The sequence below is a fragment of the Strix uralensis genome, chromosome 3, assembly GCF_047716275.1.
Source record: "Strix uralensis isolate ZFMK-TIS-50842 chromosome 3, bStrUra1, whole genome shotgun sequence".
In the NCBI taxonomy this organism is placed as follows: Eukaryota; Metazoa; Chordata; class Aves; order Strigiformes; family Strigidae; genus Strix; species Strix uralensis.
In genome coordinates, this window is record NC_133974.1 from 1,907,889 (window position 1) to 1,928,223 (window position 20,335).

At 48.1% G+C, this 20,335-nt stretch overlaps 1 protein-coding gene across 5 annotated transcripts in view; it reads right to left on the reverse strand.

Annotated features, from left to right (window-relative positions):
• The window catches only part of NCOA1 (nuclear receptor coactivator 1), a 190,189-nt gene that overhangs the window by 68,144 nt on the left and 101,710 nt on the right, over positions 1–20,335 (reverse strand). For all 5 annotated transcript variants that reach the window (XM_074861273.1, XM_074861271.1, XM_074861275.1 and 2 more), the window contains one exon: positions 1,695–1,801. In XM_074861273.1, the coding sequence (XP_074717374.1) occupies positions 1,695–1,780 (86 nt within the window). In that variant the 5' untranslated portion in view covers positions 1,781–1,801. The remainder of the gene's footprint in view (positions 1–1,694; positions 1,802–20,335) is intronic.

Below are 20,335 nucleotides of genomic sequence, written 5' to 3' on the forward strand. Positions count from 1 at the left end.
TCCTCACCCTGTATATTAAGACCCCTGGCGTTGGCAGCAGAAGGCTTTTTTGGGGTGCTTAGGGGTTAGGAAACAAACCACAAGAAATTTTCTTTCTGAAAACAGACCAGATGAAGCAAAGCCACGTGTGTGCTTGTTCATCTGGAGAACGGTTCCTTCAAGAAGAGGTGTCCAAGCCCACCTTGCTACCCATGGCTCTGTCATGGGGACTCAAGGACCAACAGCTTCACCCCACACTCACTTCGGGGTGAGGACTGGCTCCGAGACCAGCCTGGAGACAGCAGTGAGGGCTGAAGGGCTCTGACTCAAATGACTCAGCCAAAAAGAGGAAATATTTCACATGATTACAGAAGAATTTGGTAGGAGTAAGAAGCTGCAAGTGCTATCAAAAAGTCTTCTGCAATTTAATAGCAGAGCTAAGCCACAAACCACTGAGCCTTTGTAAGAAGGTGCGTGAACTCTACAGAAGGGAGACATTGCAACCAAAAAGTGCAATAAACAAAAATCCTCAAACAACCATTTAATGTCTCTACCGCAACACCGTAGCCTTTACGTTTATTGTCTAGAATATAATGTATGAGCTGTAATTGATAGAAAATACACCTGGGTGTTTCTCGTTGCATCAATATATCACTCTTCTCACAGGTAATTAGTGACAGAACAAGAGGGAACGGCTTTAAACTGCAACAGGGGAGGTTCAGACTGGACATGAGGAGAAAAATTTTCCCTGAAAGAGTGGTCAGAGAGTGGAATAGGCTGCCCAGGGAGGGGGTGGAGTCCCCATCCCTGGGTGTGTTTAAGGGTCGTTTGGATGAGCTGTTCGGGGATGTGGTGTAGGGGAGAACTTTGTAGAGTCGGGCTGAGGGTTGGACTTGATGATCCCGAGGGGCTTTTCCAACCTGAATGATTCTGGGATTCTGTGAATATTCTGCGATGACCGAAACAGCAGCCCAGGCAGCAAAGACACGGAGTCGGCAGCAGCACTGTACGTTCACCCTTACTAACAGATTATATCGCCATGGAAAAAGATGCAGAGGATTCAGAGGGAGCCTGGAAAAGCCTGCAGAAGGAGATCCCAACTGCCTCTACCCAGGGCTTCTTGGGCTAAATCAGGTGGCAAGGCAGCTGGGACAGAAGGCTCGGTCATAAGCAAAAGGTGCCTTTCTGCAGGGAGCTGAGCTCTGAAGCAACCTGCATCAGCAGACAGAAATGAAGATATTTCAGACAGAAGTATTTTATGTTTTGTAATTGCATTATGGACAAGAGGGTCTCCACTGGAGTTTCTGCATATTACAAAACCACGGATTTCTTGGGAATCTGATGTGAAGAGGCAGAAGGCTTGAGATGATCTGCAGACCTTGCAGAAGTATCTGCCCCAAATTTACCCCAAGAAAGCTTTCCTGATGCTCTGAGTGCTCTCAATTTACAAAATCAATACATTAACTTTGATAACGAGCCTCTAATCATCATTTGCCACCTAACAACAAGCCGAGCAGATGGGGAGCCGCATTTCCATCATGCTCCCTCTTCCACCGCAGCCACTGCTAAAAGCAAAGCGAAGTTCTGGTGGGAAGTGTGAACATTTCCAAGTGGCTGAAACCCGGCTCCATCTGCTCGAGCAGACGGGACGGAGCGACACAGTGGGAATGACAAAGTAGCCGTGGCAGGGGACGGATTGGGAGCCGTGCACGTACCTCTGGGCTGTATCGCAGGGCGAGCCTTTCCTCTTCCGAGAGTCGGGGTTGGCAGGGTCTGTTGAGCTGTCCCCAAGGCCACTCATGTTGGTTGACCTACTTTGCACCTGAAACCGAAGAGAGACAGGGTAAGGACAAGCTTTTTGCAGCTGCAGGAGCGGTTCCTCCGTGGCAGAGACAGAAAACATGGACCAAGTGACCTCTGAAGAGGTAACTAACCCAACACAAGGCTTTCTTATTGAATCAATGCCTCGTTTGTGAAGGAAACGGTGCAAAGGGAAGACAACACGTGATCACATTACCCTCCTTCTGGTGTCCCCTCATCGCCATTTGGCCAAGTGAGCCCTCACCACCAGCACCATCATCCTTACACCATAGGCTGAGTTCTTCCCTGTATCCCCCCCGATTTTAGCTTCCTGGCCTTACAACATTTTAACAACTACCTAAACACAGACTGTTTCAGTGCTTTGTTTTTGTGTATTTGATGGCTTTTGTTTTGTTGCCTTCTCGTCCAGCCCATCTTTGGCTCCTCTGCCATCTCCCCTCGGTTCCTCTGACTCATGGCTGGCAGAGGACACTCCACCCCTTGCACTGTGTCTGCACTCCTGCTCCCCCACCACCTCCTTTCCCCTCAGCACACGGCCTGGGCTTTAATTAGAGCTGCAAACTGACTCATCTCTTAACGGGATGCGACAGCCTCCCACAAATCCCTTCCCCACCTCCCGCTGAGGCTGCCTCCCACGTATGGTCCTGCCAGCCCCAACCTTCTCCCGGCAAAGAGCTTCCCACCATGGCCAGTCCTTGGATGGTCCCAACATTGGGCACCTTCTGGGATCCAGCTCTCTCCAACACATGGACATTTCACCCTTATTTTTAGGGTGCAATTTCATCAGATGTTGGGTAAACTAGTCCATGCTATGGCAAATGAGAGGTCTAAGCAACTAAAGAAGGTCCAGAAGTCATGAGGATTGTAACACTGCAATATCCCACATGCTAATTCTCCTTAATTATGAATTATATTTTTTATATTTAAGTGAATAAAATACTATGTAAGCCCAAAAAGGACAAGAAAGCCAATTAAGGTTTCTTTCTGGACACTTCATCTTGAAGGATGTTTAAAGGGTTTGGCCAAAGACCGGGACACTCTCCGAACTCAGAACTCCAACTGCCTAAATGTAACTAAACTCATCTAAAGGACAGAGTCAAAATCCCATACAACATGTTAAATCAAGGGACAGAGCTTCTCTAGAAAAGAAATCAGCTATGCATGTTGCTTCCCGTGCTTTGCCGAAGCCATTCAGTGATTCTTCCAGGAACCACAATAATTCAATACTGGATATTCCTACCCTCCAAACTATTTATTTATTTTAGAAGTGTTGTTGATTGTGAGAAGACACAATCCCTGAGAAATAAGTAACAGTACCCTGGACAAGAAGTTAGTAGTTTAGAGAGTAAAAGGACTAAGTTCTTAATCTTAATTTCTTTCATTTCTTCCATTACTTTTTAAAAGCTGGAATTTTAACGAGCATTACACTGCTGACAGATTGTGATAAAACGAACCCTAGAAGGCACATCCACAGTTCCCACAGCCCAGATTCCCACCATGCTTATTCAGCCTGCCAGAAAGCACCGTGAGATGCCTTTGGTGGTCCAGCACCTCCCACCCGCTGCCCAGCTTGGCACAAGGCATCCACTCATCAAACACCATCGGCGCTGGCTCACCTCACGCTCAGACAGGTGATGATTGAAGTCCCACCAGCTTTTGTAAGTCCTCTGAGTCCCAAACTACATCTGCAGACCAGCTCCTCCTGACCTCAGAGCAGGGCAGAGGGATGGACACAGCCATGAGCATCTCCTCTGCTCCCTGGTTGCTTGAAGACCCCAGTGTTTGTATTAAAACCCAAAAAGCCACTTGTGTGCTGGGCTGCACCCAGAGCAGTGTGGGCAGCAGGGCGAGGGGGGGGATTCTGCCCCTCTGCTCCGCTCTGGTGAGACCCCCCTGCAGTGCTGGGTCCAGCTCTGGGGGCACCAACAGCAGAAGGACATGGACCTGCTCGAGCAGGGCCAGAGGAGGCCACGAAGATGCTTGGGGGGCTGGAGCACCCCCCTGTGAGGACAGGCTGAGAGAGTTGGGGGGGTTCAGCTGGAGAAGAGAAGGCTCCGAGGAGACCTTAGAGCGGCCTCCCAGGACTGAAAGGGGCTACAGGAAAGGGAGGGGACACTTTTTATCAGGGGGGAGGGATAGGACGAGGGGGAACGGTTTTAAACTGAAAGAGGGGAGATTTAGATGAGATCTAAGGCAGAAATTCTTCCCTGTGAGGGCGGTGAGGCCCTGGCACAGGTTGCCCAGAGAAGCTGTGGCTGCCCCCTCCCTGGAAGGGTTCAAGGCCAGGTTGGACAGGGCTTTGGGCAACCTGGGCTAGTAGAAGGTGTCCCTGCCCGGGGCAGGGGGGTGGAACTGGGTGGGCTGTAAGGTCCCTTCCAACACAAACTATTCTGTGATTCGATGATTCTGTGAAAACCAGCATTACCAGCTTCGCTATCTCCTATGACTGAGGTGTGCAGGAGGGTGTTACACATTTTGGCTCACCACCTCCCCAGTGACTCACCTCTATGCTCAGCGTTGAAAACTTCTACTCCAAAATAAATGAAATATCTGCACTTAACACGGTGCTACAGGGAAAGAGCCTGTCTTTCTGCAGCACACAGGCATTTCTGCTAACGCTTGCGTCACAGGCGCTAAGGCGAACACGGTTCCTGAAATCATTTTACCAATATTAGTGCAGGTGATCGATGCTGCAGGCACGAGAGCTCGTCCACCAAAATCAGAAACCCTGAGCAGATGCCAGCAAGCCATGACCAGGGATCCGAGTTCATCCCCCGCGTTTTTGGCATGTTTGCAAGAAGGAAAGATGCCAAAGCAAATATAAGGAAGGGGAAAAAAAGCAAACTCTTGAAAAATTTAGACTGGAAAACTAAAAGTGCTGCATCATCTGCTCTGAGTGAGAAGGGCTCGCTGAGGTTTCAGACGAGCTTCCCGGGGTTTAAACCACTTTCTTGAAGGTTTAACTTGCTCTCACCAAAACACTGAGTCTCTGTAAGTGGCGTTGCTCTTACAGGTCCTCAACTTTCCTCTCAGTGGCTGAATTAAGAGAAAAAATGAGGGGGGATATGGCAGGTAAAGTCAACCGTCCCACCGGGATGCTCCACTGCAGGACCACAGCTTGGCAAGAGTGACCATATGCCCTAGAGAGGTGAACTAAGGACAACATTGCAGCCTTAGCTAAAATCTTTGGCTTGAGTTAAGCCCTTGATGTAATACATTCAATGTTTCTTTTTATTGTAAAAGTAGTTTATTTTACAGCAAAACTTGCCAGGGCTGACAAGCCAAAAAATGTCATTTGGTCTAAAAATAACAGGGATGACTCGGTTTGAAAGCCCTGTTGGGTCAGGGCAAGAGCAGGGGTTGATGTCCCCCGCGGAGGGCAAGGCTTGGCCTGCCGGTGAAAGGCAGTCCTGCCTGCTGCTGCCCGTGCTCGGGGCCCTTTCACCGGAAACCTGATTTCTAAACACTGGCTTCTTGTAAAAACGTTAATATTCTGCTGGCTTAGAAAAGCAAACAGAGGCAGACGAAGGACGGCAGGATGGTAATCATAGAATCACAGGATCGTTTAGGTTGGAAAAGACCTTTAAGATCATCGAGTCCAACTGTTAACCTCATGCTGCCAAGTCCACCACTAAACCCTGTCCCTAAGCACCACATCTACACATCAGTTAAATACCTCCAGGAAAGGTGACTCCACCACTGCCCTGGGCAGCCTGTTCCAACACTTGACAACCCTTTCGGGGAAGAAATACTTCCCAATATCCAATCTGAACCTCCCCTGGTGCAACTTGAAGCCATTTCCTCTGGTCCTATCGCTTGTTACTTGGGAGAAGAGACCAACCCCCACCTCGCTACAACCTCCTTTCAAAAAGTTGTAGAGAGAGATAAGGTCTCCCCTGAGTCTCCTCTTCTCCAGACTAAACACCCCCAGTTCCCTCAGCTGCTCCTCACAAGACTTGTGCTCCAGACCCTTCACCAGCTGCTTCTTTGGACATGCTCCAGCATCAAATTTGTCTTCCTTGCAGTGAGGGCACCAAAACTGAACCCAGTCATCGAGGTGCGGCCTCACCAGTGCTGAGCACAGGGGGACGATCCCTTCCCCAGTCCTGCTGGCCACGCTATTGCTGATACAAACCAGGATGCTGTTGGCCTTCTTGGCCACCTGGGCACACTGCTGGCTCCTGTTCAGCTGGCTGTCGACCAACCCCCCCCAGGTCCTTTTCTGCCAGGCAGCTTTCCAGCCACTCTGCCCCAAGGCTGTGGCGCTGCTGGGGGTTGTTGTGCCCCAAGTGCAGGACCCAGCACTGAGCCTTGTTGAACTTCATACAACTGGCCTCAGTTCATCGATCCAGACTATCCAGACCCCTCCGTAGATCCTCCCTACCCTCGAGCAGATCAACACTCCCACCCAACTTGGTGTCACCTGCAAACGTACTGAGGGTGCACTCAATCCCCTCGTCCAGACCATTGATAAAGGTATTGAACAGAACTGGCCCCAGTACTGAGCCCTGGGGACACCACTTGTGACCAGCCACCAACTGGATTTAATTCCGTTCACCACCTCTCTTTGGGCCTGGCCATCCAGCCAGTTTTAATGAAAACAAGCTAATTAGTTCAGTCAGGGAGAGCAGGGGGGAAGCACTTTCTAGGTTTAATACAGGGGCTCTCCGATGCAGACAGCTGCTAAACCGATCGCTCCTCTGTTGTCACAAGCCACAAAAAAAATATATTAAGGGACAGTATAAAATGCTGTTGGTGTCCCCACCAGCGTTGTTCGCTCACCAGGGCTTCCTGGGAGACATCTGACCATGGCAGGAGCAAGACCTAAGTGTTGCGTCAACACAACATGCGCTGGCCTCTTGTCCTCCTCCACGCGCACATGGATGATGTCTCATCCCAAAGATGCCCTGAACCTGCTGCTCTGAAGAAACCCCGTGTCATGGGGTTTTTTTCTGAGTGTTTTTTTTTTCACCAACTATGGATATTATCATTGCAACCAACAGCTTCATGCTTGGTCTTGCATGCTGCTGGTGTACAAGTCCGCGGTCCAGCAGCAGCGGTGTAGGTGAGCAAAGCTGTGACACGCACCATGTTTAGCAGCAAAGCAAGCACCTGTGACAGGCCGCAGGTCCCTGGCTCCAGCTAAACCAGGGCTGAACTCAAGCCACCAGCAAGGCCAAAGGTTTGGAGCTTCTTGAAGGTGGTTCTCCATATCTACAACTCCCTGAAAGGAGGGTGCAGAGAGGGGGGATGAGTCTCTTGAACCAAGGAACAAGCTCCAGGACAAGAGGGAATGGCCTCAAGCTGCGCCAGGGCAGGGTCAGACTGGCTCTTAGGAAGTATTTCTTTGCAGAAGGGGTTGTTGGGCGTTGGAATCGGCTGCCCAAGGCAGGGGGGGAGTCCCCATCCCTGGAGGGGTTCAAGACTCAGGTTGACCCAGCGCTGAGGGATCTGGTGGAGTTGGGAACGGTCAGTGTGAGGTTCATGGTTGGACTGGAGGAGCTTCAAGGGCTCTTCCAACCGAGATGATTCTGTGATTCTATATCCATCTTGTTGTTGCTCCCCTGGTTCTTAGCCCACAGATTTGGATACAGCACTAGTCCCTGGCCCCTCCTGTTACCAGCACCCTGGTGCACCACTGCATCTGCTCACCAGAGCCTAATTAGTTTCAAAGAGACTAATCAGAAGAAAAAGCAAAGGAGAGGGGGAACGGATAAGAAGCACAAGAGCCAAAGTGACCTGCTGACAGCCAGGCAGATGAAATTACCTCTGATTTCCAACCTTATACTCTCTCCTCTTCCATCAGTCCTGCAACATGCCATACTGGAGCGTCTACCTGAAGATGTTGCTTTTTGGGATTCTAACAAATATCCTAGCAGAGACCAGAGCCTTGACATGGGTTATGAAGCACCAGCCAACATCAATATTCCAACACAACCTTGGGGATCATGACATGAATGCAATTTCCACATTAACAAAAATAACAAAAAAGAAAAAGGATGTGAATGATTATGGCTTAATGCTTCTGCTCTCTTAATAATGCCAACGGATTTCCAATAGCTTCCCAAAGATGGCCATCGCTACCTCCAGCAGACACAAATAGCCTGAATGATTTGAACTGACAGCGTGGAAGATGGGAGCTGGCCACTGAATACTTAATTCTAATAGAACTGCCTATTTCTAAAATGTATTTCCCACATTTTGGATGAATTTGACCCAAAACATCGCTTACAAAATAACACTAACATCTATCAGAGAGAAACACAATTAGTTGGCTGTTTTTAAGAAAATGACAATGTTGGAAAAGTCCCTCATATTACAGCTATTTATCATCAAAATATAACCCATCTGTGCATACGCAATCTCAATTAGAGGTAATTAAGAGCATACTTGGAGTGTCGCAAGGACACGTCTATATTGTTCCCCTCACAAGTTCATCATCAGCTGCTCCTCTCAACGCCGGGATCAGAACAAACCTCAGTTTTGATTTTTATTTTTTGAACTTCTGCAGATTACAGAAGAAATGCTGAAGCTGTGATGTGGATAGAGAAGAGGCAACGGGTGAGAAAGAGTGAGTCACTTGCTAACCTACTGCATGTGGTGTTAGTTTTGGGGTGGGATTTTTAAAAAGAACTTCTTTTTCTGACCTCATCTCCAACAAAAAGAGAGAGAGATGCAAAGTCCTGATTAAACGGTTTTTTGGTGGCTGAAGTTGTCAAAACCAAATGTCACATCTGGTTTGTGCAACACTCCCTGGGGGGTGGTGGAAATCCCTGTATCCATATGCCATCACTCCAGCCTGCAGAGACATCTGCCTTCCAACTAAATCCTCTTTTCTTGGTACCTTACCCCATTTTCCCTGTTCCGTTTCTTTCTGCCTCTCACCTGGCCTGCGAGCCCTCCGTCTTCTTCTGCCTGAGCCTTGTGGAGATGCTGCCAGATGGACCCTCTGGCTCTAGGACACCCAACCCAACATGCGTTGCACAGCCCGGGAAGCGCAGACAACTGGGTTTCTCTTGGTTCCCATTACCCATCCTGGCCAGAACATCCCCTCTCGACATCAAACGATACTTCCATCATTATGATAATAACGATGATGCTTGAGTCAAGGTTGGATGGGACATGCTCAAGGTCACCAGGAGGGCTTGCTGCAACCCTACCTTGAGCCCGCATCTTCATGGTCAATAGGGCTGTAAGAGGAGGGAGCTGATGAATAAAGATTTACTTTCACTGGCCTTGGGGGGTGGAAAACTAGAGGTGAGATCCACTCTGCTTATTCTCACAGCGCCTCTTTAAGCTGAGCCTGTGGTATTGGGAGGAGGATGAATTCAGGGAGAGAGCAGCATGCTCTGATGTCCCTGCGTCCGTCCAGCCTGGAGGGCTGGTGTTTGCTTTCTTTCCTAGGAGATAAGTGGGACGTGCAGAAATCTTAATTATCACTGGCTCTGTGGAGGCAGCAGGCTAATAAAAGCTGTCAGCTCGGGGATGCGGTGGAGCGAAAGCCCGCCGTCTCAATTCCTTGCATCCGCACCCACCTGCCGGTCCTGCGGGGCAGAGGACAGGGAGGACGCGTGAGATGCCTACACCCTTCAGGAGAAGCTTTCCACTGCTGCTGGCACGGAGGAGAAAGGTCCACAGCAGGTCGGGTGGCCCCGGCAGGTCATTTCTATACCCCACTCCCTCTATCTGACGAGGGAGGTAAGTTTAAACATCAATGATGCAATGCAGGTTAAAAGCTACCAATCAAAAACCCAACTGGTCTGAAAGAGATTAACATTATGAAAGATTTAACGTTTTGACAGCTAAAAATGTTTCTGAAGATGAATTTCACTTCTCTGCCTCATTATTCCCATTCCTTGGGGGGCTGCGGCAGCGGGATGGGGACTCTTCCCAGGTTGCAGAGGGAAGCAGAGACACAAACCAAGGTCCTGCAGGTCCAGACCCTCCCATGGCAGGGACAGTGGCTGCAGCCCAGGGAGCTCCTGGAGAGGGTGACATGCACAGGCTCTGGATTTTGGGGCTGTGATGCAGGGAACAACAAGTCAGAGTTTAATTTAATTTCTTCCAAGCTGTCTACTGGGTCAGACTCCATCAACACAAACAGTTTTTAATTTTTTACACAAGGATGGAGAACTCCTGACTATTGAACAAGCAGCTTCCTGAGTGCTGGCCAACCCTGGGAATTAATTGACTTAATATTTACAAACTGCTCTGAGTCCTCTTGCAAAGGGCACCCTGGAAGTGCAAAGCCCCGGCACGCAGAGAGCAGCCCGGCCATGCATCGCCCAGCAGCGATCCACAACCTTGCACCAAACCTCCCAGGAGCTCTTTGCTCTTCAGGACTAAATGAGGAGATGGGGACAGAGCTGAAGGTCTCCTCCCAACCTTGTAGACCCCCATAGGTTTGCTCCCTGCCCCTAACAGAGAAGCCCAACCCATCCCAGAAGGTTTTGCAGAAGATAAGGTAGGAAATACCAAGAGGCTGGTTGCCCATGGGGAATAAGAGTAGCCCTTGGCTTCACAACCACCCATGGTGGCCACGGTGGGCCAGCCAGCACCAAGAATCAAGTCCTTCCCCCACAGATCCTACAGACCCGTGTCCTCTGCAGGGCCGCCACAGGAAGGAGTGAACCTCATATTAATGTGGTAGGGAGACAGGACATTAATCCCACCTTCGAGGGCCCCGTTTTTCTTGTCATTTTAATTCTGAGCACTAGCAACTTTTCCATACTGCACGATGGAAAAGACAAGCTTTGCTCTCCAAATCCAGGCTTCTCCAACACCTTCTCGCCCACAAGAAATTGTTTGCTTTGGAAAGGTAACACGGGCTGTACAAGCCATAAAATTGAACCTATCTGGCCAAAGGGAATTTTGCATACAGTAACAAAAATGCACTCATCCAAGTGAATTCCTTAAGGATGAAAGCACGGGCCAGCCGCACGCCAGCTCTGCAAGTGCTTGCTCTCTACATGATTCCTAGAAAACACAAAAAGAAGGAGAAGAGGTATATAAATCAACATCCTGCGGACTGAGTATCATCCTTAGAGAGGCGACGGTCCAAAGAGAAGGTGTGAATTTTAATAAACCCATCATCTCTTATTGTATTTGCAACTCACAGACCCCCAGCAGTCATTCCCCTTTAGCCCGGGGCTAATTCCAGCAGCCAATTTGTTTTACAAATGAATGGGAAAATATGGGAAAGGGTTTTGCCTTAGCCCGACGAAAATGAATATTCCAGCTGTGGGAAATCAATATTTGATGCCTAAAGAGACCTTTGAAAATCCACCACGCCACTCTGTTGTTTTCCCAAGCTCTTTTAAAACTCACCTCAGCTAAAATACAACAGACAGGAGATAACTGATGTGCTGCTTATTACACTAATTGCAATCATCTCCTTGTTACCTGGTGCTCACCCACATCTGTTTGTCACAGCCATCTGTTGTCTGTCTTAATTAGATCGCGCACTCGGAGGGGCAGGGACTGTCACAGCATGTGATTTTCTATCCCCTCAGCATCCCACTTCTGTCCAAGCATCTCTGTGCTACCACCATGAATCCCCTCACATGGCCAAGTACAGGGATGACAGCTGGAAAACAGGAAGCCAAAAAAACCCCCACTCCAAATATAAAGCAGATAAGCTCGGTAAGAATCACACTGCACCACGGAAGGTTTTTGGGAGTAAATGATCACCCACAGCTTCTGCTACCTGTCCTAACTTTCTAGGATTCACCTTCCAAGCTGCTCTGGGGTCGTTTGGAAGAACGTTTGGCACCCAACCAAACCCAATCCTGAGGGAAAGATGAAAACACGGAAACTAAACTTTTCCTTCTACTCCAGTACAAAAGATATAGGAAAACTAAAAAGGATGACTCGCTTCATGTCACTGTCCTTGATGCTGCTGTCCCCACGGTGAGGAGAACGGAGCCTGCCAGCTCCAGCAAAGCCTTCACAAGGTGCCATCTTGCACCTCATTTCTCCACATTAATTTCTGGAGCACTGAAATGCTGCTGATTAATTGTTAGTAACTTTGAGCACCAGCTCAAGATCTTCCTGCTAAAACACACTGTCTTATAGGTTCTTCTAAGTCTTCCCCAGAAAGTGGCCACTCTGAAGATAATTCCTGACTTATGAGATCAGAAGTGACCGTAGCTACGTATGATGACTTTGAAGAACCTAACTTTTTTAAAAAAAAAAGACAGAAATGAGCAACAAGTACCTCACCAGGTGCTACCATCTGAAATGATGGCACAAAGAAAGGTTTCTAACAGCAATCTCAATTTCAGTATTAGCAAGGTTCTGCTTGCATTGCTTGCTCTGAACAGTGCTGCTGGTAAAACTCATCTGTGTGTTGCTTTGATACTTTTCATCTCCTTCTCTCAAGGTTGTCCCTGCCTGAGCCATGGCTGCCTTCCCCACCAGCTGGTAGGAGCTGGGGTAGGACCGTGCTGCTGCCATGGGACTATCCACGTCTCTAGGCAGGACACCCTTGGTGTGACTGCTCAGTGTCCTCACTATTTGAACTCAGTTCCATCTTCAAGTGCTCACGATGGGGAAACCCTGAGCCTCACCAGTCCCGGGGCTCAGCAGACTGAGCTACAAGGAAGCAGGGGATGAAATTTTGCTGCTGAGGTTCCCCTTGATGAGGAGCTTGGCTCCTTTCCAAGAGTTGGGTCAATACAGGCACCCACTTGGTCTCAACCGTGGCTCTTTCTGCTCTCCATTTCAACCCTCTTGCCAAGTTCCTAGCCAAAACCAAGCCTGAATTCGTTTTAGCAGCACAACAAGCCAATGGAAGATAAATTTAAGAGATAGATGCCTTGGTGCTAGGTCAGATGGAAACCTACCCCCTATTTTCAATTTGTTTGGGTCATAACTCTGGATCGAGTTACTCCACCACTATCAGCTGCTACAGCCATGGGAAAAGTCCATTTAAAAGGATAATGATGCTTCATTTTCCCTTGAAAATTACTCTGATCAGGTATTTTAAGCCCATGTAAAGATCTCTGAGTATTAAAACTGCTTTGTTTTTTATCCTCATTAAAAGCCCAATAGAAATTCAAATTTCTTCTTACACCAGCTGTTTTCCCAAAGCACGCCAACTGCCTTATTATAGGGCTGCTCACGAATGTCAGCACGTACTGGGTGAGCGTTTGCATCCATATATTTCTTCATATCCAAAAACCAGAAGAAAAGAATTCAGCCACGGAGCCATCCATGGGAGGGGAAAAGCAAACCCACGTGGGAGGAACAAGAACCATCATCTCTACAACGGTGGATGCAGTGAAGTTTTAAGTCTCTCTTCAAGATCTGGGTTTCAGTGCCATCCTGCTTGGATTTCTTTCACTATTTTTCATTTCAGGACTGACAGCCCCACCAGAACCCCCTAAGGCAGCAAGGCTGGTAGCAAGGTGAGATAAATGAATGTATGGCGTCGGAGAGAACCAGCAGCGATGCAAGAAACCCACTGAAAAGGGAGTCAAGGTTCGGTGTGTGTAATTCTAATAATAAATAATTTTTCTCGTTGGCCACCTCCTTTTCGGGTCACTGAGTACAGTATGACCAGTGAGAGGGAGAGAAATTTAGCCGGCGGATGGTAAAAAGGACAATGCTCTGGTTAAAAATACACGGGAGCAAGAGCTTGTGGTGGGCTCCCACACGAGGGTCAACCCTTGCCCGCTACTACAGCTCTGTCCCATCTCTGGGAAAGGATGCTCTTCTCTACATTGCCAGCAGGAACCTTGCTCTTTCAATGCAAAAATATATATTTATTATTTTTTTGCAATTGCTTTGCACTAATAACGGGAATATGTTGCAAACACAAACTGAGGCGAACCCAGAAATGGATATGCAATTTAGGTGCCATCCTTGAGCAGCCTTCCTCCCGGAGCCGCTCGTGTCTCAACGCCAGCAAGCATCGCTTGGCAATGTTTACAGCAGAGATAACATACAAAACAGAACTGCAAGAAGCATAACCTTTTCTCCCAGTAACTGATAGGAAAAGTGGGTTAATTTATACAGCTTCTGAAAGGGAAAAATAAAGCTAATTCCCTCGCAGTCACAGAACATTACACACTTAGTTTCATATTACGCTCGTGAATTACACATTGCAATTACACAATTTTCTCTATGGGGAGAAGAAAGTATTTGGCAGAACGTACAAATACATCAGGTTCTCATGTAGCACAAATTAAACTGCGACACAAGCGCATGTGGTTTCATAAAAATCACCGTAACTCGCAAGCAGCAAAGGCACCGGTGCATCCTACGTCAGACCACGGCACAGGAACCCCATCAGCAGAGACGGCGCTTGGCCGCCGACAAGCCCACGGCTTTCCCTGGCAAAGCCACCCCCAACGCCGTCGGCTAGAAGGCAGGGAGCAGGATGGAGTGGGGAAAAACCCCTTTCAGGAGTGGTGTCGGGGTCCATGCTGGGCGTGGGCCTGTTCTAACCTTGTTGTGTTTGGTTATGGACCTGTTTGTAAGGGGGATGCTCGGCTACAGGTCCCTTCTCTCCAAAATTTGCAGGATTTATTTATCTATAGATACACACACAATCTTAATTTTGCTATTACACGTTTCTGTACTTGCATAATATCTTGGATACCTCAACTGCATGGATTAAAGAACAAACCCAGAACGCTGGCCTGCAGCTGTGGAGCAAATACTCCAGCAGCCCAGTGAGAGCCCCCGTAACGCCCATGATGGACACCCAGCAACCCCAGCTTCCAGATCTACATCCAGATCACACGTTTTGGGGAAGGTATGGTATAAAACGGCAGCCCTGACAGCTCCCAAACAGCCGCACCACTCCCCACTTTCTGAGCATGAAGCATACTTAATTATCATTTATGCTGCAGTAAGGCAAACTAAAATTCCTCCTTAAAATCCAGCAGCTCATGCCCAACACGCCTGTCTTTATTTTGGGTCAACTTCAGTCGTAAGCCCAGCAAAAACCACTGAAATTTCCTGACAGTGGAGGAACCTCAGTGCGGGGAAGCTCCTGGATTAAGTCGTACCTTCATGTCTGAGTGAGGAGCTTGAGCAAACTCAAGAGTTCTGGTGGATCAGACAGAAAGGAAGACACCATACGCTGACTCAATATAAAATACATCTGCTGACAAGACCAAAAATGCCAAGAAGCTGAATTGGTGGGAGGGCTGAGACCTCAGAGCTAATGACTAACCTTGTAACCATGCTTTGAAGAGATCTAAAAGAGGGCTATTGCACCAGCAGTAGTTCAGGCCAGTTTTTCTTCTTCTTCCCTTTTTCTTTTGCTCTTTCTTGCTTTATTTTGTGTACTAACATTCGTTCTGCTTTTAATCAAACACTTTGGACTACTTCTGCTTTCTCCTGCATGGTCCCACCACTAGCAGTATCTGCAGGTGCTTCTGGCACCAGCCAACAGAAGTCACTGCAAGCAGCAGGACATCTGGCCAGCTGCTTCTCCCACCACTACCTGAGACCTCTGGTTTCCACTTTCCACCTCTGATCTGCTTCTCCTAAGCCCTTCGTAGGACGTCAGCCACTCACACTGCTGTGCAGGTTTATTTTATTCTCTCCGGCTCTCCAGCTTCAATTTGCCTGAGACAGGAAAGCCAAAATGCTGAGGATCACCAACAGGAGCTGTGAAAATGTAAAAAGACTTATGTGGGTGGAGAAGGAGAGATGACAGAAGAAACCCTCAATAATAGTCTTCACTGGGAAAGGAAAAGGCAAGGCAGCAAGGTCAAATGAGACAGAGCGAGATACAATCCTGAGAAGAGCTGACAACCATTCCTCTTGTGGGATGTGAATTTTTCATACAATGATAGAACTGTTTTGGTTGGAAGAGACCTTTAAAGATCTAGTTCCAACCCCCTGCCACGGGCAAGGACATTTTTCACTAGATGAGGTTGCCCCAAAGCCCCATCCAACCTGGCCTTGAACACTTCCAGCGATGGGGCATCGTCATTTTCCACCAACGGCGCAACTCAGAGGAGAACGATGGTGCAGAGAAGCTCTCACTGCTGTCACCTCTCCATGGCCCTACTAAGCTCAACAGCCATGGGCTCTTGCTACAGCGAGGAAGAGCCAAACCAAGACATCTAACACTGAGAACGTTGAGTCACACCAAGAAGCAGCAGGAACATTCTCAAAGAGAAGCTGCAATACCCTCTCCAACTGGACAAACCTGAAGACAGTCTACTCTCTTCTTGTGCCATCTACTGTCATCTCACACAGGGACAAGATGAAATCACACAGGCAGGTCCAAGAGGAAGCTGAAAAACCCCAGGAAACCCTTCAGGCCTGTGCACGGGTGCAGTAAAACCCTGGGTGCAGGAACCCCAACATCTCCGAGCTCTCATGAAGAGCAAGAGGAAAGCCTCTCTGGCATCGTCTCCAAAATGACGTTTTATCTGCTCAAGAGAATTTTTCACTTACCAAAACAGAGCACCGCATTGTAGAGCTCGTTTGAAAAGATTGCCGTGGTTTCCCTGTGAATAAATTAATCAGTTTTATTAGACTTGATGCTAAATTCCTGACTGACGGCTCCAACTTCTGAAGATGCAAGCTGCCGGCTGGCTGCCATGGAAGAAGTCTGGAAGGTGACAGCTCGAAGAGCTAACCAAGATTCAATGAGCACACCAAAAATAAAAATATAAGAGAGTGCAATTTTTAACCCGTTGATCACTATCTCATTACAAAATTCTAATTAGATTGCCTGATCTCTAATTGAGGATTAACAGATGAGGCAGGGTTATCATCCTGTTTTGGATATCACCCTGGTTTAACCACCCATGGTAAAATGTTGGCCATCACCAGGATTTTGCTAAAGAATAAAAAAATGTACATTTTTTTCTAATAATTGAATTAAAAATAAATAAATAAAAAGCCTGATTGCTGAAGACCAAGCTTTAGAAAATCTTAAAGTAAAATGTCTATGTTGGACGGCATCTTGCATGCCTCAATCTGGACTTACAGTAACCATCTGCTTTCTGAAAGTCCTTACCTGCTACCCACATTTCAGGTGTACCCCAAAGGGTTCTGAGTTCAATTCTCCACCCCAAAATCACCCGTTGATACCCTTCTGTTACCACACAGACACCCAGGAACCCAACGGAGAGGACCAAAGAAGGTGCGGAGACGCACAACTCCCTGGACTGGGTGTAGACCAGGGACAGAGGTGTCAACCAGAGGTCCCTGTACCCTCCAACCCAGAGGATCCCTCCGGAGCACTGGGAGCAGGACATCACTCCCACTGGGATGCCACAAGGGGACTGGTTTAACTTTACTCCCCTTCTCCAGTTATGCACTGAGCAAAACTTGGTGGTGAATCACACTCAGGTTAATTTTTTGGAGCAATATCTAGATCCAGTGTTGGACAAGGGCAATCATTCATATTTGCCAGAGACACACCATCACACAAAGCATTGGGGTGAGGGTGGGAGGCTCTGATGGGACTCCCTCCCAACCCTCCCATCCCGCAGCAACCATTAACCCCTGACAGAGCGATGAGCAGGAGCCCAGGCACGGCAGCCACCACCGAACACGCCACCATTCATCCCCTGCATCAACAGTGAGCGGGGACGATGGTGACCCCATCCAAACATCCATGACACAATTACTGTAGAATTTAAAGATATTTATTGCAGCCCACTAGCATTTTGGTGGCCAACCGAGCAGATTTCCTTCCACCACATGCTTTTTGCTCTCCAATAGCTAATAGCAACACAACCCAACAGCACACTAGAGGGTAGATGTCAGCCCAGAGAGACAACAAGCAGGTGTGGAGAAAGAGGCAGCAGCGACAGTCCCTCCTGGGGGACAGTCACAACTGCCACCTCCCGAGCAGCTGCAGGAAGCCCACGCACCACCGGAAGCCCACGCACGCTCTTGGAAAAACCCAAAGTAAGATTTATTTCACCCGGGGTTAGGGCAGCCAGGCAGCAGCTCTGCCTTTTCCAGCCTGATCTCCAGCGGCGTTGGGGGAACCCCTGACTTGCAGCAAAAAGCCTTCTGAGATCACAGAATCCCAGAATCATTCAGGTTGGAAAAGACCCTTGGGATCATCGAGTCCAACCATCAGCCCAACTCTACAAAGTTCTCCCCTACACCACATCCCCCAACAGCTCATCCAAACGACCCTTAAACACACCCAGGGATGGGGACTCCACCCCCTCCCTGGGCAGCCTATTCCATTCTCTGACCACTCTTGCTGGGAAACATTTTCTCCTCATGCCCAGTCTGAACCTCCCCTGTTGCAGTTTAAAGCCGTTCCCTCTTGTTCTGTCACTAATTCCCTGGGAGAAGAGACCAGCACCAACCTCTCTACAATGTCCTTTCAGGTAGTTGTAGAGAGTGATGAGGTCTCCCCTCAAACTAAGCAGTCCCAGCTCCTTCAATCGCTCCTCATCGGATTTATTCTCCAGGCAGGTGAGATGCTGCACAGGGCTGCAGCCCGCTGTTCTGCAGGGAAAATTACTGCATTACACTTGGGGAACCCTCTCAAATACACAGACACCAGCCACTGTAATGATAGGACAAGGGGTCATGGGTATAAACTGAAAGAGAAGAGATTCAGACTAGATGTAAGGAAGAAATTTTTTACGCTGAGGGTGGTGAGACACTGGCACGGGTTGCCCAGAGAGGTGGTGGATGCCCCATCCCTGGAAACATTCAAGGCCAGGTTGGACGGGGCTTTGAGCAACTTGGTCTAGTTGAAGATGTCCCTGCCCATGGCAGGGGGTCAGACTGGATGATCTTTGAAGGTCCCTTCCCACCCAAACCAGTCTGATTCTATGATTCATTAGGTGGATCTGATTATTTCCCCATGTTATTAAGTATATGTGGCACTCCACGGATTTTACTTCCAAATTTCTCAGCAGCTCCAAGTGACCATGAAGGCACTTCCACATGCTGCAACCTGGAAACCCAAGCGACGCTGTTTCTCATATTAAAAATGATTCCTTAATTTTACACACACAGCCCCCATCCCCAGCATAGGACACTGCATGGGCACACTGTCAGGGCAAAACATTCATCCCCGCTGTGCTTTGGTGACCACTGTGCTGCCTACGAGCCCAGAGCTTGGCTTTTGAGCTCACCTCCAGAACACAACCCAAATCTTCTCCAACCAACACATCCCAACTATTTAAACAAGTTACTAATTGCTGTTCTAAAAATCATTTTCAAATTTCAAAGACTTGAGAAGACGCAAACCTCTATTTCTCTATTTCAAAAGGTCCAACCAATGCTCACAGGGATGGGGATGTGGGTGCCACAAGCAGAAGGTTTTGCTCACCAGGATGTTAGGACTGACCACTAATTTACCCCTGACCAAAGCAAATGATCCATTAAAGCAAGCGAGTGCTTCACCTTCACAATTAATGTCCTACCCTCACGTAACCAACCGTATCAGCAAGATGAGCTAAGTGCTGTGCTGCAGCTTTTTAAATAGAGAAGAAAAGCCATTAGTAAGATACAATGAAAAAAACTCATTGAATTGGGTTTCTCTTCTGCCAGAAGTAAATCTTTTGAAAGGCTGTATAGGGAGATATTAAAAAAATAAAACCACACAGAAAGAAAAATGCAGTTTAAAAAAGAAAGCATTAACGGCCTCTCCCAAATGAAGCCAAACCCTTATGAAACCCACTGAAGATCTACGCAGAGAAATTCCTCGATAATTGGATTATTGGCGTAGAAAAAAAGAAACATCCTCAAGCTGCCACCAGCTCCGTTCTTATCCTCTACCCAAGTTTTAGTGATGCACGACAGAAGCGGCAAAGCTGCCTCTTGTCTGTGCAGATTTTAGAGCTACACAAGACCATTTGTGACCAGAGGATCTCAACCAGCTTCTGAATCACAGCTGGTGCCTGAGCCAGGGCAGAGACCACCTTCTCACCTGCTTGTGGAAGGTGGGATGGGGGTCACCATCCTTCTCACAAGGACGAAGGAAAGCCTCCAGTCTCTAGAATATAGCCTGTAGGATTTTGCTGCCACAGGGGATGAAGATTGATGCCACCTGCTGATGACTTTACCCTACAGAAACGTGGCTGCATCCTCGATGTTTCCCGAGCGCCTTCAGTGGCATGTGGTTTTCAAAACATATAAAAAATAAGCAACGTATGATGTCAGATCTTGTTCTCGAGCAGAAAACTGAGATACAAAGACCACGAGCTCTTCTTCCACCAGCCAGAGTTTTGCAGAACATCACCAAGGACCTGCCAAATCACTCAGTGGCGTGGGGGAGAAGTAGCTGATGGTGCTCACAGGATGTCTGCTAAGCCTTCTCCTATTTATTAACTTAATTAAGGATCAGACACCTATTGAAATTTCTGTACAATAATAGATTTGGAAGAGATGTAACCATTGCTGAGAACAAAAACGGATTATGAAGCATCCCAGGGAGTTGAGAAAGAAGGGCAAGAAACAAACTGAAACTCGGGCAAAGACAACTTTAATCAATAGCCACGGGGGGACATAAGCTCAGCTGCAGGCAGAAGTGGCTCCTACTGCCATTTACTGGGTTGGGGTGGTGTTATGGGCTTTTTTTCCC